Source organism: Metopolophium dirhodum, chromosome 5 (genome assembly GCF_019925205.1).
Source record: "Metopolophium dirhodum isolate CAU chromosome 5, ASM1992520v1, whole genome shotgun sequence".
NCBI classification, from domain to species: Eukaryota; Metazoa; Arthropoda; class Insecta; order Hemiptera; family Aphididae; genus Metopolophium; species Metopolophium dirhodum.
Window position 1 is genome coordinate 16514492 of NC_083564.1, and position 18030 is coordinate 16532521.

Consider the following 18030-nt stretch of genomic DNA (forward strand, 5'->3'; position numbering starts at 1 on the left):
TCCACAGGACACTTCACTAGTATAGTACATTAATTCGCAAAAATTTTAAAATATGGTCTTTACCCTGTCTTAGTATATATTAAAAAACTCAGAGCAACTGCATTATTGAAAAAAAGGGGGTTGCTTAGTGAAGCACCCTGTATACTGCTGAATTATGTACGTGTATTGTATTATTTATTCGTATCTACAGTTGGGTTGGAAAATATTTGCTCGAAATTTCGTATTAAAACACAAACACGAATGCACACGTATTATATGTACATATAGTGACCGTGTATAATGTGTGTGTACTCATATCATCCATGTTATATTATTATTGTATATAATATACTAGCCGGTAGTAAATGTGTATATATTATATTACATTATATTCGTAGGTATACGAATCTTCCGCGTGCCGCCTATATTATAATATTATACGCAACTGGCGTTCCTCATCTGCATCGCCTATTCGCCTCTGAACGTTTCGAGTCGTGGCTCTCGTGCGTTTGTTTTAAAATCGACCGTTAAAATAATGTGTATAATATGCGTCAATGCGTGTGTAATAGTAGGCAATAGACAGTTATTATTATAATATCATGTATTATGTTAACGAATACCTGACGAGAAGTTTCGTGTTTGGGTTCGCGTCATCACAACTCGTTATTATTTTCTTCGTAATATATTAGGCTATTATGCATCATAATATATACGTCGTATAATATGTATAATTATTTATAAATACAGTAGTCGCCGCTTACTTAGTAAAATCACTTTGGGTCCATTAACCGAATGAGTAAATAACGTGAAAAGTCCAAAAAATATAAAATATATACTTAATAATAATATAATATATGCGTTGTAGACTTGTATAGTAAAACAAATTAATTTGGCTTAAGTAGTAAGTACTCATAAATATTATCATCATTCATATGTAGTTATTTATTTATATATGTATTTTAAATGTATATGTAGGTATAGTAGAGAAATAATAATGAATTCATAATAGAGAAAAAAATCATGAACATTTTTAATTAATTGCGATAAAAATAGAAAAAATATATTTTGTTCTTGTTCCGTAATAAATTCAAATGATGTAAAATCAGTATTTTTAAAAACTTATACTTTTCGATATTATGGTACATGAAAATAGTATTAATCGTCAAAATGTATGCGATAAAATTTGAATAATGAGGAAATATGCCCTTAAAAATACTCATTGACCTCATTAACCATAGTGTAATTTACCGTCATTTACCGTGAATTTAATAAGCGGTATGACTATACTGGATTCTACTGGTATATAGTTGGTATACTACTGGTACTCTGGTAAAAAAATTTAGTGAATACATAGTATAAGTGTGTGTACACTGTACAGTCGGACGCGGCAGGGGAAATGTCATTCACGCCTCTCTTATAACAACCCCGTGTTTCTAGAGTAACATCATGTTTTTGTTAAAAAAAAAAAACAACGTGGCAGCTAGCTAGTGCACCAGTCGACTTGAGTATTTTGACTCGTCGTAGTTCTGTGTAATGTATCCTACTTCGTATATTATATGCAAATGCCGCCCCGCACCCGACATATTATTATATTCACACTGTCATAGTACATATAGGTACCCACTATTCCGCTATAATATATAATACAGATAGGCTTTAACACGTAAAAAATCTATATTTGTATTGAAAGTTTTTTGATGGACGAGTGTAGCTGTGTATTTTGTTTTGTAAATGTAATTACGGTGAGTGGTACACATATATATAAGTATTACAAATAGATACGGAACCGACTAAGAAATAACGTCGAAATCGGGTAAATAGCCAACTTCTCTTATCAAAAAGTCTGTTGTTTACATTGTGATTACTGATTAATGAGAGATCGTATAAAAATTATTATAGTAAAATTAAGTATTTACTTTAAAAATTTTTAAAGTCAGTATTGTAATTTATTTACTATAATAATATTAATAGTATAATATAGGTTTATAATGCACAAACTTATAGAAGTTAGAAGTTTTAACAATAAATTCTTTCAGTATACAAATTCCAATACGTCATTTCGATTTTACCAACTATAAATATGTAAAACAAGGGCTCTTTGATAAGAAATGTTGGCCATTTTCTCGACTTCTATGTAAGATATTATTGTAATAGGGAGTCTACTGTTTATAGTTGTAATACTGGGTTATTCACCAAGCATGCTCACCCCTATGTTTTCCCTTTAATAATGATTAAGCAATTAGTTAAAAATTATGATTTTTGGATTTTTTAAATACACTTAAAGACCTTATTTTCAATTTCTTCAGATTTTTGTACTATCTACTAAAAGGGGTATTAAAACCATTTTTAAGGACTTTTCCTTAATATAAACATTTAAATAACTGAAAATTACTCGTTCAAATTTTGAATTAGATGCATCAAAAGTTTCAAAACAATTATTCTCTAAATAATTTACAGTTTAAAAGGAAGTTTATCATTTGAAAAACAAAAGTTTGTATCTCCATATCTTCCATAGAACACTTTTTGAGTTGTACAAAAAATTTCAGGAAACTTAATTTAAATAAATTTAAGCAATTAAAATCAGTTTTGAATAACTGCGTTATTGAAGGGGAAGAAGACCGGCGAATCGCCCTGTATATATCTGTGGAGTAGTCTCATACGATTAAGCCGTGTGATAAATGTTAAGCGCGGGTTGCTCTCAGCATATATCTATATATATATATAGGTACAATATCCCCGCCCTGCGTAGAAAAACTAAGACACTCGCAAATAATTATGAATTAAATTTCATTAGCTGCTGCCGAGCGAGCGCGTTTGTGCAACCCGGTGATAGTGGTTATTAGGTACTCGATGTAAAATATATACATTTGCAAGTCGATAATTATGTATAAACGCATAGTGCCGCAATGTAGCGAGGATAATTGGGTTATTGTGAATGAGACATCAAACTTCCGGAGTAAGTATATATAGTATCGTATAATATGGTTGTCAAATGCCTTGGGGTCGTTCAAAACGCCGTGTAGTGCAGGGCATATACAGTATACATATAAATATGATCACTCTATGTGGGGTCCTGCCCGCCTGAGTGTATGCTGTGCAGTATGGAGATGGAGGATTTATATTGTATAATAGATCTCTCTGGGCGTACGTTCTACGCCCGCACGTGTACTATATTATATATATGTATGTGAACTTGGACGGTATATTTGATAGAGTTCTGCACATAGTTTAATGGAACGTATTTTAATAAAAACAAAGGTTTATAAATTATATATACACAGTGGAACGGTCGGGTGTAGTTAATAGCTATATACACTATACTATACTATATAATCTATATACTGTATAATATGTAAATTACACAAAGCGTTGCTAAGTTTTCGAATAGGTTGAGACGAAAACGCTCGGAGTGTATAATATGCATCATGCGTGTGTACAATTATATATTGTTTGGACAGCAATTTAATTTTTTACTTTTGATTTTTTTCAGACGGAACTATCTCAGAACCTACAACAATTGTCCGAAAAAGCTCGAACCACTACAGAGTTTATTCAGAGGTTAAAGCAAATGTCTGAAAAACTTAATGTAAGTCACTGCGGTTACTATATTTATTAATTCATTATAATATAATATCATCGTCATCACTGGCATTTAAAACTTTAGAGTCTGCGCCATCACTATATCCCTCAATTTCTCTCGATGTTGAACAATTTCCTACCAATTTTGCACTCCCAGAGTTTTAAGATCCTCTTTTACTACCTACGGCTAACCACCTTTTCATCGGTCATCATTATAGGTTTTTTCCCTATATTAATACATTCTATTACGATGTTATAATACGCCGTCGTAGAAGGTCGTGCAGCGTTAGGTTTCAATATATTACAGTACAATTAGCTGCGATCGAAAACGATGGGAGTGCATATTTTAATAATTATTATGCATGACGTATTCTCGTTGTTTGGTGATTTCGATTTTTGTTTGCGTTTTCTTCGGTATATCGTATTTTAATGGAAGTTAATTGAAAAACAAATATAAATTCGGGGAATCGAGAACAATACAATATATAATTGCGATCGCTGTTGATGTCACAAATAATATTGTTTCATAATACAATCGCCCAGCGCGTGTAGTTATTAACAGTATGCGTGTATTAAGCGTGGACTTAATTTGTAGTATATTATATTCTACACACTGACAAACCGACCAAGTATAATATAATATATTTATACGATGTTGTCGCCAATATAAAAAGTTCTTTATTATATTCTATACGTTCCGAATTATTCAGCGGCGGGTACAATTTCGGTATATTTGTCGGGGGAAGGGAGTGAATAAAAATCGATCTTTAACTTCACATAATATAATATAATAAGTCTTCGTTGTGGATGCGGTCGTAAAACACGAAAAGCCCAAACTAGACGAACGTGCACGTCGCCGCAACGACCCGCTGTATAATATATATATAATATATATATATATTATATCTAGATTATAATAAATAGGTACATATATGGTGAAGTACGCGACTTGGTGTTGCTGGGCACGTATAACAACACTCCTACGCATACATATATATTATATAAGTTTGCAGCAGGATCCAATTTGTCTGAGTCCGCGAGTTGTTTAACCGCGGTATATATAACTATATACTTATAATAAGGTCATAATATATTACGGTATCTTGGTAATGGGATGGGAGTGTTGTTGTCGGTGCTCGAGAGGAGAGAAGAGAAGACGAAACGCCTAACCATATACCGTTGTCTGGTTTGTGTTTGTGCTTGCAGGGCGAATGTGAAGAACTGGAGCGTCAAGTGGACGCCAGGTGTGACGCGCTGATCCGGTCCATCGAGAGGCGGAGGCAGTGGCTGATCGACGCGGTACGACAGGACAAGGAGATCAAACAGCGATCGCTGAAGGACCACGTGACCAGCTGTACGTGCAAGCTGCAGAAAACTACGTCCCTGTTACAGTTCTGCATAGAGGCCCTCAAAGAGAACGATCCCGTTTCGTTTTTACAAGTAAGCAATCACGCGATTTCAATATTTTCACTCGCCGCTGTGGGGCTAGTCAATTTTGAACCAAATAACAGACCCGTCAGCTGGTCACAGTACCCGATGTTCATCCCCCACAATCCAGCACAGAATAAAACATTCTCTGCACAACTATTATACGCGATACACGCATCGTATACAGCATTTTCGGAGGGCCCGATTTTAGCTTTCGCGAAGAGGCTTGGACCGCTCCGATTCCCCCCAAATTTCGCCGTGATAGATCGTGTTTCACGTCATACAATGTACTATATCGAACAATATAATATCATGGGGGTCGTACAAGCCCACACGCTGCACACACTGTATAATATAACCTATACACACGTGTCAGCTGTCGTTTTCGTGATAACCCGTATGCGCGTACCTGCAGCACTACATTAAATTATATTATATTATATGATAACATAATAACATTATTATGTATGAAAACTTATCGTGTCATGTTTCTGTTGTTCCCCTCTCCGTTCTGCAGGTTGGGTCTATGTTGATAGCCAGAGTTTCGAACACGGACATGACCTGGCACAAGGACGTGTTGCCGTCTCCTCGTTCGTATCACCAGCTGGATTTGACCCTGGACGATAACACCGTGTTGAAAGCTATCGAACACATGAACTTTATACAAATGAAAAGTACGTAATTTACACATATACCCATTCGATACTTCATTAAATGTTAACTGTTAATTATACACACACGCATTCACACTTGTATTATAATATAGTAAAAACATTATATATTTAAGCGTCAATTATCGTGTGCGTTTTTTTAAAGTCACCTAGTATTTTTTTCTAAATTTTATCTTACATGCGTATTTTTTTATGTATTGCCAAGGATTTTTTTTATCAATAACATTTATCTAAAAAATTATTAATAGTACCTACCATAAAACACGTTTAAGATTATGAATCGTGATAGTTGTTTCTCATCTCGTAACTAGATACCTATAGTTTTTGAATCATGATGTATAATATATTAGCTCGATGCCACATCTGCAACTGGCGTGCTGGAGCTGACCAACTTTTCTTAAACTTAAATGGTAATCTAATTTAAATATGTAAAATAAGTCCATTTAAGAATAATTCATATATACACCAATGCCAACTCTCGCAAACTGGGGGTTTATTATTTTTTTTTTATTAAATCTACGTACGTACAATTCCTGCAAAAATGGTGTTATATATCATAATATAATCGCCTTTACAGAAAAAAAAAAAACTTCGATTTTTATTGAACGCCCGCGATATGATGCGTCATATGTATACAATACTGTTAACCGAGTAATACAACAACACTTATATTAAACACACATATAATAATAATATGCAATCGTTTAAAAAAATTGAAATTGAACTACAGTCGTTTAAAAAGTATTTAAGATTTATTTCCAATGTTTGAAAAATAATATTTTAGAAATACTTAAAGGGGAGAATTTAAATACAAAATATATTTTTTTTTAGTTTTAATTTTTAAATTAATTGTAAAATCAGTTTTTTGATGGAATTATAATAGACGATAATCGACTATCGATAACTGTGATTAACTCTGTTGAAGAAATTGATTATATTTTTATTGCTATAGTATACATGGTATTACAGGAAGACTTGACAAAAAAAAAAATTTTGTTACTTAAACATATTACAAAAAATGTGAAAATTATATATGGTTGTTAAATAATTTAAGAAATAAATAATGTCAAAAAATTCCCAAAAATAATATTTTGAAAAAAGTTATTATACTAGCTGGTTACTCAAAAAATATTGATATTTTAAAAATTCTAAAAAATAAACTACTTGACCTAAATATTTTTTTACCATTAAAATTGTTTTTATAATCAGATTTACAAATTGGTTATTTTAAATTAATTTTTATATACACGTGTAACGCAAATGACAAAATTATATATAAAAATAAATTCAAAAATATTGATTAGAACAAAAGTTATTTAATATGTCCGGTCTTTCTGTATACTCTGCAGTATATAGGTGTAGGTACACTATAACTTATAAGTATTATAAGATGTATCAGTTTAAATATACTTTGATTTAAAAATGTATTAGATATTAGCTTTACGAGATTGTTTATATATTATTGTATGTGTGCAGTATTTTACACCGCTAAATTATTATAATATACTAAACAAATAAACCATTGTTTTTTTTACCGCTTGCACTAATCTTGTAAAGCTATCGGGGACGGAGAAGACTTGAAGGCAACAGGTATAATCATAATAATTAATATATATATTATATTATATATATATACATAGGGTGTTCTGTTTAACGTGAGACACTCATTATTTCAGAAAACACTAATCCGTTTTTGAAAATATTTCTTTTAGGTAGTTACCATAAACATTATTTTAACTTTTAAGACGTTAAAAAACGAGATTTTAGGAAAAAATAATATTTTTTACTATTTTTTATTATTAATATACTTTAAGTTTTTACTCTTTTGAATGACAACATTTATTTTTGATTTAATATTCTGGAGCAGAATATTATTGGAGTACTTATTTTGATCCATAAAAATCAAATTTCGGACAAGCAGTTTACTACTTAAAGTACCTGTTTGAATTTTAAATTAGCGGAGTAGAGTACCAACGTTTTACGGGGTACTTCACTCATCTAAACTTTTAATACTTATAACTCATCAGCTAGTCTTCAAAAATTCGATTTTTATAGATTTGAAGTATTGAAATACTCCTAATAATATTCTACTGCGGAATATGAAATTAAAAATACATGTCATTAAAAAAGTATGATGATTAAAAAATTACGGTAATCAAAAATAATAAAAAATATTTTCAAAAACGTTAATAGTTTTTGAAATAATAAGTGTATTACGTTAAATTGATCAGCCGATATATATAATCCGTTTCGAAATATATGTGGTATACTTAATATGTACCTAAGTATACCGTTGCACGGTTTTTACCGAAATCATGGTTTTAGTGAACTCATAAATGCATGCGACAGTTTTATATTTTTATAATATTTATAACATATGTGTACACAGCTGCTCTGTACTTACCCGCAGTGCGGTGTTTTCGGCCGTTTTACCATAAATAATATAATAATATTGTATACTTATCGTACGTGCGTCTTCTTTGAACAATACACTTATGTTTTTTTGTGTGTTTAGCTCCGAGCGCGGCGCTGATCATCGCCGAAGAGTGCAGCGCCGAGAACAATAGCGTAACGATCGCGTGGCAACCTCCGGCTTCTTCGTACGTCGAAGGTTACGTGTTGGAACTGGACGACGGTAACGGCGGAGACTTCAGGGTTTGTACAACAAAAACAATAATAATAATATCCTCTCGGCGGATCGATTTTTTGCGAAAAACTATGAGTGTGTACCTATACGTTGTCCGGAATCGTTATAGAAAATTAATTACCCCTGGCGTCGGTCGACCGATGCTCGAGCGGTTGTACTGCGCGAATTAAGATTAACGATCGGCCGACGTCCTCTATTATTACTGTCGCAGGCGAGATTATTACGATTTTATACAATGTGATCCATTTCACACGGCATATAGGTTAATTTTCCATGAGTCAATTTTCATGTTTTATAGTATTAATATATTAATATAGGTTGAGGTATTTATTTTGAAACTCTAAACATGTATATAAGATGTATTTAATACATTTTTTTTACCACTGGGTATTCTGCTTCTGATTGCGAAATCAATAACCACTATAGGGTAAAATATTACATTTCTTTCATTCTTTGTAAAAATGAAGTGTTGGTAATGTATAAATATTTCAAACTATATATAATTAGTATATATTAAAGTATGACACATTGCCACTCGCATTATTTAAGGAAATTTTTTTTACATTATTATAAGTTGTTAAGAACAACATTTTTTTAAAAAAAAATATAATATTTACCATTTTTTATTGTTATCATTCTTGAAATTGTTTAATGTTTTGAATGACAACATGTATTTTTGATTCCTTATACCAAAGCAGAATATTTTTTGGAGTAGATTGCAGGTATTCTGATATAAAAAAAATGAAAGTATACCGGCAGCTCAATATAGTCACGATTTTCACAAGCCGCATAAATTAATTTTCCACGGCCGTTTTGACGCATTTGTTAATAATAACCAATAGTATAATAATATCAAATAAAACCCAATTAAATAGGTAAAAATGTAACAAAAACGTTTATTTGTGTAAATCATAAACGAATTTGCAGTGGGTATAACAATTTTATATTCTAGGTATACATTTTTTTTAACTAGAATTCGAGGTTCTAACACTATCATATTATAAACTATGCAGTATATCACAGAACAAAACAATGTCTAGCGCACCATAACAAGCGTCTGACGAAACGCTTTGTCCTCTTCCATATCGACCTGCGCTTGGGTTTAGCCGCGGCCCTTTTAACCGGTTCTGTTGCGTCACACCGGCGGACTTCGGTTGGGTCCTGCAGCAAACTCGCGGCATTTACCGCTAACTGCTCGTGAGCTATCGTATAGAAGTTTCCTAACTAGGACGACTCGATCAAATCTCGTGACGGGACGTGCTTTATGTCGGCCGAACAAAACCGCACATGTATTTTCGGCATCGAACGTGAAATCGCGGTTTGACAGCTGCGGCGACAAGACGGACGGCCGAACCTGCTGCGGTGACGAGACGGACGTCGAAGATACCGATGGTGAAGAGTCGGACGGCGACGTAACGGATGCCGACGAGATGGATGGCAAAGATACGAACGGTGAATAGTCGGACGGCAAAATTACGGACAGCGAAGATAGGGACGACGAAGATACGGACGGCGTATCCATATTGACTTCGGCGGAACAGGGCGTCATGATTGCCGTGTTCACCAACGCAATGTAAAAGCGAAACTTAATCAGTCACGATAATTTCGGTCGGGGCCACTTGACGGCTCGACCGAAACCGTTTGCGCCGAGTCGTTGGCAGGCTGTAAGTCGATCGTCACCGGCTCCTGCATTGAAGAGGCAGACGGTAATCCGACATCGGGTGCATCATCCACAGAAGCCGTGTACCACTGTGTTTTAACGATGATGGGCCGGCGAAATGACCGCGACTTGCCGACGTGATTTTGCAACAATTTTGGGTTACTTTGTCGGATGGAGATCGAATCTCGACTTCAGACGACTAATATCCTGAACTTCTGTGATATTCGACATGATCGTAATATATTATTAATATCTTATCAGAAAAGTGTGTTTTAACTTTTAGAATAATTTTACAATGAATATTCGTACAGACGTACAGTGTTCGTTGTAACGATACAGAAATAATAAACTTTGACACAGAAACGAAAATATATATTCAAACAGTATAGGTATAAATATATAGTTGTCCATTTCAACAATATTTTTAAAACTTTCGTCTTTGGAATAAAATATATATTAGTTTATTAATTATCATTAAAATATGTTAAATTTAAATTTAAAAAAGGTGGGCAAGTGGGTGTCGCTCTGCTGTACAGTAGGTTACAAGTGGGTCACTGTAATGGATGGGGTGAAATTGGAATTCAATGATATAATATCATTGTATTAGAAAAACGATTCTGAGCGAAGATATTACTTTAATAGTATATATGATGATATTATTGTGAATAAAGTAATTTATATAAAATCCATTTTCATGGAACCTTGTTTTAAATTTTCAATCCTTAGATAATATAAGAGTTGAACATTTTATACATTTTTAACTGCAAAATAATTGTTAAATTTTAAATTTGATAAATTTTGTCAAGATTTGAACTTTAAATGCTTATAAAAAAAACTGTGACTATAAGGATGGAATAATGAGTGTTTTTCGTGTTAAGTGGATCACCCTGTAGGTGAATACGTTTTTTTGAAAACATAAAAAGCAGACTTAGCATAAATTTATGTGACCAGTTATAAAACGTGTCACCCCGTATATTATATGCTCGCCGAGAAACAACAAAAGTTTCATTATTCTTTCGTCTTGAAACAATATTTTTTTTCCAAAATGATAAATTGAAGTTGAAAATATAATAACAGCATGTATATTATACGATGGCACAAGGCTTCGATTTACGAATACTGTGTCCTGTTGCAATAAAAGTGAAGTCGTTGGCGGGGTAAAAAAAAGTGGTAGATGGTTTTTCATGTTCAATCCCGCCGGCTGTACATTATGTTTCAAAGCGTATGCTAGAATGTCTGAAGGAATAACGTTTATCGCGACGTCTGGACGGGCAGTAAACGCGGTATTTTTGTAAACAATGTCATTGGTCGTTGATGGATTTTAAATTACAGAACGACATCCGATTTCCAATAACAACACCTCGGCCCACAAAATGTAAACCATTATATATTGTATAAGGATTGCCGTCGGCGCATGGAGATTTTTTGTTGTTTCTTTTGCAGTATATATAAAATACCATTGCATTTTAATAACCTATAATATCAATATTCAATATAATACGAATGCGTGTTTCTACGAAATTGTGATAAAAAAATAATAATAATAATAATACACGCTGAGAAAACAATAGATTTTTTTATATCGCATTTTTTATTTCGCGAGTGTATCGAATACAATATCGAATACACATACATAATAATTGGTATAATACTTTTGAATAGTAATATAATATTGATTTTTTGTCTTTCGTAAAATCACACAAACAGTATAATATCGCAAAAAAACAAAAATAGTTAGTTGATTATGCACATAACCTTAACGTGACTGGCAGACCAAATATCTATTATTTTGCTTTTATGACCCGTTATAGACGTGCAAGTCAACATAAACTCGACGTCATTCATATTAATGTATACTAAAAAATATAACATAAACAACTTTAATATATATTTTTTTCGTTTTATCTAAATCGAAATTAATATAGCTTGCGACGAAATTGTATTATATGATCGCTAAATTACATTTTATGAAACCATAAATCGTTTTTAAATGTCGATAAAATATTAAAATATGCATAGACGTAACAAATGAATTCAAACTCCACAAAATGAAATCGGGGTTTAAACGAACCATTATTTTGTTGTATAGAACCCATATATGTTTTAGTTTTTACGGAATGGTTTTTTGTTGCATATATTACGACAATTATATTCCTATTTTGCATAGTATATACATTGGGCAACTCGCTATAAGGTGTTGTCAATACCATACACCTTAAATTATAATTACATTGCATTTTCAACTGATAGTTAAATAATATTTATTTTTTCAGTACAACTTTCTAATTTAAAATAGTTCCGTGTTAAACTTAAATTATTTTAAAAAAATATATATAATGTTATATCTACTTAAGTAGAAATTAAAATATATTGTCTCTAAGAGCTTAATTAATACGCATGAAGTGGGCAATAGGTATAGCTAGGTAGGTATAGATTAAAATATATTGTCATTAAAGCTAGTACAAAGTAATTCGATATTAGTTGTATTATATATGGAAGTAAATTGACTTGAGTTATCATAGGCTTAGGAAAATAAATGCGTAAATTCGAAATGGATATCTAGTTATTTATACACTAATACATTTATACACGAATATTTGGCATATTTTGGAGTTTGGGGACCGTCCTCTGTTATTAATGGTCGCAGTAAAATGTTTTTATGAAATCAACATAACCATAACCATTCTATAAAAATAACCTTTAGACGACCATAATTTATTATGAGAGGGTAAAAATATGTTCCAGGCGACACTGTACTTAACATATCTACTTCTCCGCTTGCTGCAGTGTTTTAGAAACGAAATTAAACATTTTTTCATTTTTATTTGTTATTGTAATTTACGTATATTATTGAGTGTTAATGACTATTAAAAAATAAATAAATACGTAGAAGACTTGTGATATATGTACTTTTACGTTTTGTGATATTGACCTTTCGTTCTAAAAACACTACGTTGGAAAACGATCAAAGTTCTAATAAGTTGGTTTAATTCCATTAAACTTATCTTTGAAAATTTAAATAAATACCTTATTAGTTATGATTGAGATACAAATTCCGTGGAAAAATAATTGATTATTTTAAGAAAAATGTTAATATATTAGGTAGAAGTTTTATATTACAACAGTTGGTTTCTTTATTGAGGTCTAATGTTAATTGATCTGCTAATTACTAATATTATCGTTATACTATTTATACCAGAACGTACATAATACTATTATTCTGACTAATGAGTATTAATGACATAATACTACTACTTAAGTAATAATTGATAGTATACACATAATCCCTATTTTATGTTTAAAATTGTATTGTTTTCCTGTTTCATGACTCATAAAACACTCAATTCAAATTTTCAACCATAATTTTGTTTTTATTTGTATGTTTGTATATTTTTCAAAATTGATAGAAAATTTGATACCTACTTTAAAGTTAAAACTAATTTAATACTTTACAAAAGTATGTATAACTTGTGCATGGAAATGGACGATTTCTTTTAAATCAATATTTTATTAATTGGTAGTCTCCGACACACAACTTTTGAACGAAAGATAATGAAAACCTAATTGTTGCGTGTGACATTTGAACTAGGAAAATTGCTATTTACTAAATTGTTTACACAGTACACTACGTAAGTGAACCCAAACCACGATATTGGTATCGTTTAGGTATCAATTCCATTTCGTTGTTTAGGTACCAGTTGAACGCACGCACTAAAAAAATCGAAATCCATCAACGATATATGGGTACTTACCTAGTTTTTAGTTACATTGCGTTTGCCATAAAATAATATTACTTCCTATTATCAATAAACTACAATTATATGTTACGTTGAAACTTGAAAGTGGCGATCAAAAAACTTTAATTTGTATAATGGCAACAGGTATTTAGAGATATGAGTAGCCAGTAGGTATATACCGTATATAAAATAATTTTATGCATACGGCAAAAAGTAAGAAAATAACGTTTTTCGTTATCATAAGAAACCGTTGTGGCTGGTTATTTTATTATTATTTTTTATTGTAAAATAAAAAATCGTAATTCTACTTTCATCATTAATTTTTAATAATTTATTAAATGGTACACTTTTCTTATAAAACATATATTCCTTATTTCGTTAACTTTTTAAAATACAGATGTTAGGTAGGTATTTAGTTCATAAGTAAGTACTGTCAAAATCCAAAATTTAATTATTTTACTATTAACCTTTTTGATTCAAAATAATTAATTTTATCAGTATATATGGTTTTTCTGCAATAACTTCTGTATAAATTAAACTCTAAAATATGGATTATATTCATTTTATTAAAGTATCCCCTACCTATCCATTTGATATTTTTAATTTAATTTCTCATTGTAACAATACTTTAAAGGTGTGTAATGTGTATATTTTTTCGATTAAAATTAAATTATTATTCGTCAGAAGCCCCTTTATATAATATTCGGTGTTGTTGAATTAATTCGACCGTAATATATTTGTTTTTGCGTATATAGGAGGTGTATTGCGGCACAGAAACCATCTGCACCGTTGACGGGTTACACTTCAATTGCACGTACAACGCTCGAGTAAAAGCATTCAACAGCGCAGGCGAAGGCGAGTACAGCGAAGTAATCGGATTGCAAACTTCTGAAGGTAATATTAAATAATATATAAATATATCTAAGTTACAGAATCGATCTACTGTCGAGAATATATTAGTAAATTTATAATATGTATATATATTTATGTACCTATAGCTAGTATTGGATTAAAATAAATTGTCTCTTTAGACTGGATTTTTTTTTATAATTCTTAATAAAATAAAAAAGTGCCATATATATAGAAATCGGGTAGTAGGTACGCCTGACTCGGTGTAGGGTGGTAGGTTGTGTTTAAATTTTAAAGTGACATTGAAGCATCGCACTCGGAAAACGATCTTGATCGGTACTCGGTTTATTACTAGTTTTATTGAATTATAGATATATTATATAATTCAATGGAATGCATGTCGTATCGAATATATCAAGTAACGATCAATGAATATAATATGATTGACTACTTAGATTATTGGAAAACCATACTATTGGATTATTATAGGCCACCGTTATTCAAATTTTTGATTTAATAACCAACAATCATTATACACGAGATTTTTAAAGATGATTTAGATATCGGATATTATATAGTTATATAAAGCAAGAGCGGTAATATCTTTTGTTAAACATTTCATAAATGTTCATAACCGAAAAGCGCTTATTAAACAATTAATAAAGTTTTTTAATTACCTACCTACAGTTGAAATAATATATGAATAAGATTGTACTTAACTTCTCGTTTTAATATTAAAAACTTTTGCTTCTATTTCATTAAAACAAAACAATTTATTAATTTAACGGTTTCGTTAGTGCAGCAACGTTTTATAATATAATATTATCTTATCGTTTTTTCAATATTTATTCGTGATTTACTTGAAACCTATTGGGGAAAATTTCAAAAACAATCTCTCAGCTTGTACCATCTGCGTTTGATTTTCAATTTACTTTCGCAAAACTTTGGTAGTTCAGAATCCAGAGAACTATTGCAATTAAAACGCGATTAATGTACCGTCACTCTATTTTATCGCTGAGGCGTTCTATTAAAAGTTGAAAACATCGATGCATTATTTTCTTTATTTAACCGATGAACAAAACCGAAAAATATATAACCTCCCGTGGTTTCTCGTGGATGCCGGACGGTATATTTCTGTATATATTTTTGAGTGTAAATTATAACTTCCCAATTACACTTAAAAAAAAACAGCTAATTGGATGTCGCAATGCTGTACAGTAGGTTACAAAATACAAGTGGGTCAATGTATAATGGATTGTATTAAACTTGAATTCAATGATATAATATCATTGTATAAGAAAAACGATTCTGAGCGGAGACGGTTTATCAGTCTAGATTTTTTAAATTTTTTTTATTTATTATAGCCTTTAAGTTGAATTAATATTATAATATTATAATTTTTTATTCGTTGCTACGGTGATTAACAAATTGCTAGAAATTAAAATCCCGTTTTAAGCGGTTTTTCGTAATTTGTCTGTAGTTTTTCCCGTGGCATTAAATAACTATTGAGAAAATTGAAAAATGACCTTTCTAAAGTACCATCTTGATCCAATTTGCTAAAAGATAAGGTAATATAATATGTTGAAATCAAAGGTTAGGTTAGGTAGAAATTTTGTATACATTATATAAAAAAATATATGTATATTATATTAACACCATTGTAAAACCACTTTAGCTCCGCTCAGAATCTAAAAATTACTAAATGCTGTTGTTAATTTTATAAATTATTACTTAACATTTAAAAAAAACTTTCGATTGTTCGAAAGTTTATTAATCTATATTGTTCGATTTTAATATTAAAATATTGTGAGTTGAAAAAGATGTGGGAACTATTGTAAAATCTCAATCATACGTCCTCGATTTTATATGGGTGAAATTATAGTATAATAGGTACCTCCTATATTGATATTTTGAAGTGCCATAAACACCCCGGGAGTGAGAAAATTTTAAATACAGTAGGCACTTTGTGCACTCTACTGCGTCTATATAATGATTAATGACCGTTGAATGCATTTTTTTTCAGTGGCTTGGTTCACATTCGACCCGTGCCTGAGCTCGCCCGAACTGTGCTTCACGCCCGACAACATGACGGTGACTTGCGAAGGATTCGAGCACCGCGTGGCCCTGGGAAGCGTCGGGTTCTCCAGAGGCGTCCATTACTGGGAGTTTACGATCGACCGGTACGACGCCGATACCGATCCGAGTTTTGGCGTGGCCAGACTTGATGTGTCCAAAGAGGAAATGCTAGGTACTTATACGGATTATAAATCATGAGTTTGAAGTTTGAACAGCTGCGACGTGAAATTTAGTACAATTTTGACAAACTGTTTTATTGCACGAATCCCAAAGCCGACCGCGTCATGCACACTAATTTACTTTATCGCCGATTTTACGCACTCTGTTATTTTACATAACATATTATTAATGTTTCCAGTGGCGCAACTAGGGCTAAAATGTTGGTGGTGGGGGCTGTAGCTCCAACTTATACTATATGAAAAGTAACCTGTGGGAGCTATGCCCTCACACCCCCATATATATTCATTCTTAGAAATATAAAAAAAACCATACAACAATATACAAATATTTATTTTCTCACAATAATAATATGCAAGCTTTGTAAGCCTCTAAGTAAGTCTCTTATCAATCCATTAATCTCATTACTTACTCAAGTAATCTCAAGTTTATTGGCTAAAAAAAATTAATTATTCTGCTACAAATAAGTCCCTCATTGTTTTACAATTGAATGCCAATGGCCTTAAAAATCATGTAAATATATTACAAAATGTACTATATGATAAACGTATAGACATTGCCCTTATTACAGAAACACACTTAACTAAATATACACATATCTTCATACCTGGATACCAGCTAATTAAAGCCAATCACCCTGATAATACGGCACATGGTGGTGTTGCAATATTTATTAAAAATTCAATCCACTTCCAACCTCTTACCAATTACTGTTTCGATTATATTCAATTGTGTACAATAATAGTTAAGCTAAATAACATACCCATTATTGTAGGTGCTTTTTATTCTCCTCCGCGCCACAATATATCGAATGCTACGTTTGCAGATTACTTCAATACAATCAAAAATAATTTTATCATAGGTGGCAACTTTAATGCTAAACCCAATGCTTGGGGCTGTCGCACAAATAACCCTCGCGGAATTGTGTTATATAATTTTAACAAATAACTTCAATGTACTTGCACCACCGGGCCCTACCTATTGGCCTTCTTTCCCAGCAAAAAAACCTGATATATTAGATATATTTGTCACTAAAATTCCTAGTAATTTACACTGCCTAACTAATAACATATTAGATCTAAATTCTGATCATTCATCTGTTATACTCAATGTGTCCGCCTCTGTTTTGCACGAGTTGAACTACCTAGACTTTTTTCCCCTTCAACTGACCGTCTTAAATTTCAAAATATCCTTAATCAACGAATTGATTTAAAAATTAAACTTAAG

General features: G+C 31.6%; 1 protein-coding gene across 2 annotated transcripts in view; it reads left to right on the forward strand.

Annotated features, from left to right (window-relative positions):
• LOC132944513 (E3 ubiquitin-protein ligase TRIM9) overlaps window positions 1–18030 on the forward strand; it is an 87106-nt gene that overhangs the window by 62922 nt on the left and 6154 nt on the right. Inside the window, exons 2-8 of one of the 2 annotated variants that reach the window (XM_061013896.1) lie at window positions 3470–3565; window positions 4765–4998; window positions 5504–5660; window positions 7215–7247; window positions 8173–8312; window positions 14457–14595; window positions 16574–16798. In XM_061013896.1, coding sequence (XP_060869879.1) covers window positions 3470–3565; window positions 4765–4998; window positions 5504–5660; window positions 7215–7247; window positions 8173–8312; window positions 14457–14595; window positions 16574–16798 — 1024 coding nt within the window. The remainder of the gene's footprint in view (window positions 1–3469; window positions 3566–4764; window positions 4999–5503; window positions 5661–7214; window positions 7248–8172; window positions 8313–14456; window positions 14596–16573; window positions 16799–18030) is intronic. The other variant, XM_061013897.1, reaches the window with a different exon arrangement.